This window comes from Penaeus chinensis, chromosome 42 (genome assembly GCF_019202785.1).
Source record: "Penaeus chinensis breed Huanghai No. 1 chromosome 42, ASM1920278v2, whole genome shotgun sequence".
In the NCBI taxonomy this organism is placed as follows: Eukaryota; Metazoa; Arthropoda; class Malacostraca; order Decapoda; family Penaeidae; genus Penaeus; species Penaeus chinensis.
The window spans coordinates 16,259,328-16,264,327 of NC_061860.1; the positions used below are offsets into that span (position 1 = coordinate 16,259,328).

Below are 5,000 nucleotides of genomic sequence, written 5' to 3' on the forward strand. Positions count from 1 at the left end.
ATGATTGCAATCCAAGAACTTTGCTGCCAAATTGCACGTGAGTATGCTTTTGCGGTTTTAAGTGTGATCGATGCAACAATAATGTATAAATGTTTTGCCCTTTTTTGAATCTCTTTGGTTCTTTCTTGTTGCCATTGTTATTATCATTATTGCAATTATCATCATTAGCATTGTTGTAACTTAATCAATCTTTTTATCTGGTTTAGTTCCAATTTTCATTCATTTGTTTAATGACTTTGCATTTTAATTTTGTCAGCTTAAGATTTTTTTTATTCATACTATGAATTTTCATAATCAACTAACAGTTTACGACCTCATTCAGTATCAGATGATCTCTATAACATATTAAATATTTAATGTGGACTGATATGATTTCATGAGCGAAAAAATGTATGCATGAGAGTAAATGTTTTGTCACGTAAGTTTGATACAGTTTTGAAGTACTGAATTTTTCCTTTCATGTCTTCGTTTAAATGCTCCATTCTCATTCATACATTTTATTTAAATATATATTAAAACCAGCTCTGTTCACTGACCTTGTATGACCTTGTGACCTAACCCTTTTTACAGACCGAGAGCCCAGGACCTCCCCAGCAACCGCGCCATAGGTCCACGCTGGTAAGTGCCAGGAGGCGGCGTTTTCCTCACAGATGTTTACTGTGGTAGAAATGTTCTTCGTTTTCTGTGGGATATAGAAAATGGGCATTGCCTCTGATGTTCTTTATTTACTGATTTTTTTTTTTTGTTTTCACTTTCTGGGAGTCGGGATTTTAGATTGTGTGTTAGAGAGAATATGTTATTTATGTACTTTTTTTTTGGTTTTCTGTTCTGACCATAGTGCTCTCGGTAGTTTAATACTTTTCATGCATATTTATTTTTGACACTTGTAGCATACGCTTTTTAGCTAGTAGGCTTGTCGCTGCATTTACCTGAAGAACTTGCAAACATCTAGCTCATTCTAACCAGCTGCTTCATAGCCGGATACATTTCTGCAACCTAACCAACACAAGTAATGAGATGAAAACTAGGAATCAGCATGAACAATTCCACAAAGCAACATACATGATGAAAATCACTTGTCCGGCATTCGTTGGTCCGGCACATCGATGGCTCGGGTCTATGATTTGAACTTGGCAAACGTTACCCGCAAACTAATGATCGCTGTTCGGCCAACTGTGACGCCACCATCATCCCATACTGTTTACGTCTACCAAGTCTGATTTACAACGAGTAATGCTTGATTTGTTGATGTATGATTTTGCCCTTTTTGCTGCGAGGTTCACTTGTTCGGACACCCCACCCCCCACCCCCCACAACGAAATTCAATGTGGTCATATAGTCAAGTTGCCATCTGGCATCTTCAGAATTACGATATTCCGAAGAAACATTGTCAAAATCAAAACGTTGCTTTGTGGAATCATTCTTTCAAAAGAGCTAGTTTAGGCTATGTAGACTATTAACCAGGTGCTAAATCTAATGAGTGAAGGAGTGAAGAATGAGTACAAACAAAAGGTAGACGCTAAGCACTAACCTTAGCCTTTGTTGCCGTCTCACAGACCCCAGAGAAGGAGGACTGGGAGGCAACAGGAGAAGAAATAACAGAGGTAACCTTTTTACGAAAGGATCTTTCTAATTTTGGTGTGTGTTTGTTTGGATGGAGATTGTCCCTTCTTATCTTTTGTTGTTACTTTTGTAGTAATGCCCGCGGACTTCCCTTTAACTGTGAATGCATGATTACTTATAATGCTTAACTGCTAGCTGATATGTGTATTTGTTTAGTATTTTTTTATATGTGGAATGTTTCTGTACGAAGATGAAGATGTGATATATATATATATATATATATATATATATATATATATATAAACATCATGTCAAGTGCATTCTCGACTGGATGTCTGCATAAAGGTTTCTTTGTGTACGTGTGCAAGGATTAGGTACTGATAAAGAGTATTTTGGATATCAATATCGTTTTGTTTTACCCTTTTAAAGAGTGTCGTGTATTTTTATCACACACAAACAAACAAACACAAACAAGGAAACCCAAATACAATCCATTTCCTGAGACACCCACACGCATACAATTCAGAAAGCAACGTGCTTTATCTGAGCAAAAAAGACACCACACCACTTTGCACTTATAATTAGCCCTTGGCAGGGACGCGCCACACTAGATACCACGCCCTTGTAAGTAGCACACTTATCTGTGTCGACAGACCTGGACCCCCGCACCCCCCTTGCCACCCGAGCAGAGGCAGCAGCAGCAGTTCCCACAGCAGGTAAGCGCCCAAAATCCTCTCTCTTCTCGTGTTCTTCCTCTTCTTCCTTCTCTCGGTCCATCTCTCCTCTTTTATTCATTTTTTTATATTTTTTCTTCCTTTTCCTCGTTTTTTTTTCATTCTCCTATTCCGCTTTTCTCTTCCTTTTCCGTTTTTCTTCCTCTTCCTCTCATCCTTCGCCTACTACTCTTCAGCTTTTCACCCCATTCCTCCTCCTCCCCTCTCTTAACTTTCTCATTCTTCTGTCTCTGTTTAGTACTCTTCTCATTCCACTTTGTCCCTCTCCTTTCGCTTCTCGATTCTTTTCTTGCTATCCTTCTTCCTCCTTCCCTCACCCCTTTTCCCCTCTTCTTCCTTCTCCTTTCTCTGTCTCTTTCCTCCCCTTTTCTCCTCCCTCTTTTTCCTCCCCTCCTTCCTTGTCACCTTTCAATCCTTCAAAACTACTCAAAGGACTCAATCAGCAATGCCTCTTGTTAGACACGCAGTACCGGATGAGACTATAGAGCTGGTTAGTTGACTCTTTATAGTTCAGAGTTGTTATTTAGGAGATCTTTCGTTTGTTTTTTGTTTTTTCTTTATTTTTATTCCCTTTTCTTCTTCTTCTTCCATCTCCGTAGTAGCTCTGAAGTCTAACAAGAAAGCTTTATATAGACACTCTTTTATGATATGTGTTAGCGGGTTTTGTGTGTATGTCTGTGTATGATTCTGTGCGTTTTGGGTGTGTATTTTTTAGTGTATGGGTTCCTGTATGTTATGCGTAGGGTGTGTGGGTATACTTGCATTTGCTGTTTATGTAGGTCTTGTGCAATGTACCACATTCATTCAATCTGCGGTGCCACGAGATCCCTAGTAATTTTTGTCGTTTACTTGAGGCATATATGTATTGCTGGTTAATTAGTGCCGCATCATCAAGAGGAATGATTGATGTACTTTGCCCAACAGATGGTGAACTTGACCACTTAAAGTGTATTGAAAAAAAAAAAAAAAAAACAGTTACCATTTTATAGTACATTCTTGTAGCTCTGTCCTTCTCAGTGTTACAGTTCATGCACGTCATTATTAGTGTGTTTCCCTGGTAGCTTAGCCCTATATTTGCCAGTGAAAATGACCCACCCCGACAGCCTTTATTGAAGCCAAGTGCATGAGATAGAAAGATTAGCTTAGTCCCATTTGCATGAATCATCTATGCATGATTCAGGTTCTTTTAGTCCCCCCCCCCTCCCTCCTACGCCCCCCCCCCCTCGACTCTACCCGAGCCACTTCTTTCTGGTGTTGATGGGCCCTCTTTACACGCATTGTTCACCCTTACCCTCCCTCCCTCCCACCAGCCAAGCCCCAACCACCCTCCGGGCCCACAATCTTACCAACAACAACAACAGCAACAGCAACAACAGCAGCGTCAGAGGCCCCCCGCGATGGAGGACAAGCGAAAGCGGGACGCCTTGTTTCTCGAGGAACAGCAGGGTGAGAGAGGCCCCTCGAACAAGCCCAAGAGAGAGAAGATGGTGAAGCTGCACATCCCTCCCGCCGGAGATGCCTCGAACGACCTCAGCGATGGCAGGAGCACGACCACGCCCACCTCCCTCTTCCCGCGGAGGAGGCGAGAGAGGGACGATGCCGACGAGGCGGAGGAGGACGAGAACAAGCCTCCGGAGAAGCTCAGCATCAGCTCCTTGAGGAACAGGTGGGAGTCGAAGATCCAGGACGAGAACGAACAGAAGGAGAAGAGGAGGAGCCTCATCCTGAAGCAGCAGGGCAAGCTGGAGAAGGAGAAGGAGAAGGAGAAGCAGGAAGCAGAGAGGGAGAAGCAGCAGAAGGAGAGAGAGAAGCAAGAACAGGAGAGGAAGAATCAGATGGAGAGAGAAAGGCAGCAGAAGGAGAAAGAGAGGCAGCAAGAGAGAGAAAGGCAAGAAAGAGAAAGGGAGAGGCAAGAGAAAGAAAGAGAGAAACAACGAGAGAGAGCAAGGCAGGAGAGAGAGCGAGAAAGGCAAGAAAATGAGAGAGAGAGGCAGCGAAAGGAGAAGGAAAAGCAACAGCAGGAGAGGGAGAGGAAAGAGAGAGAGAGGCGCGAAATGGAGAAAGAGAAGCAGAACAGAGAAAGAGAGAGGCTGAACAAAGAGCGGGAGCAGCAAGAGAAAGAGAGGCGGGAGAGAGAGGCGCTCAAGGCCAAGCGGGAGAAGGAGGCTGCGAGCGAAGAGAAGGAGAGGCAGAGGGACGGCGAGGAGATGCCCAGGAGGAGGAGCAGCTTCCTGGACGAGGTGCAGCTGCGGAAGGTCAAGAAGAAGGAGGAGCCGATCCAGCCCAAGAAGGAAGTCAGCATCCTCGACCAGGTGCAGCTGAGGGAGGTAAAAAAGGAAGAGAAACCCGCCAAGAAGGAAGAGAACTTTCTGGAGAACGTGCAGCTGAGAGAGGTAAGGAAGGAGGAGCCGCCGAAAAGACAAGAGCCGGCCGGAGACAGGTACAGCCTCGATGAAATAGAGAGAAAGCTAAAGGAACTCGAAAGAAAGCAGAGTGACCAAGCCCAGAACAAGCAACAGTCAGACGCCCGTGTATGTATTTATTCTGACCTCGCGAGCACTTGCTTCCCTCAACAAAAACGTTTTGGCCAACAAACGTTTTTTTTTAGTCCAAAGGCTCTTTTATACTGTGCTCGTGGACACGCTAGGCTATTTTATTTATTGATTTATTTTCTTTTGTGTGTAGTTATTGCAAACAAAACTA

At 43.5% G+C, this 5,000-nt stretch overlaps 1 protein-coding gene across 39 annotated transcripts in view; it reads left to right on the forward strand.

The window, feature by feature from the left end:
• Positions 1-5,000, forward strand: part of LOC125047807 (trichohyalin-like) — a 91,166-nt gene that overhangs the window by 63,302 nt on the left and 22,864 nt on the right. For 27 of the 39 annotated variants that reach the window (XM_047646262.1, XM_047646259.1, XM_047646261.1 and 24 more), the window contains 3 exons: positions 571-618; positions 1,557-1,604; positions 2,217-2,279. In XM_047646262.1, coding sequence (XP_047502218.1) covers positions 571-618; positions 1,557-1,604; positions 2,217-2,279 — 159 coding nt within the window. The other 12 variants (XM_047646269.1, XM_047646267.1, XM_047646274.1 and 9 more) reach the window with 5 other exon arrangements.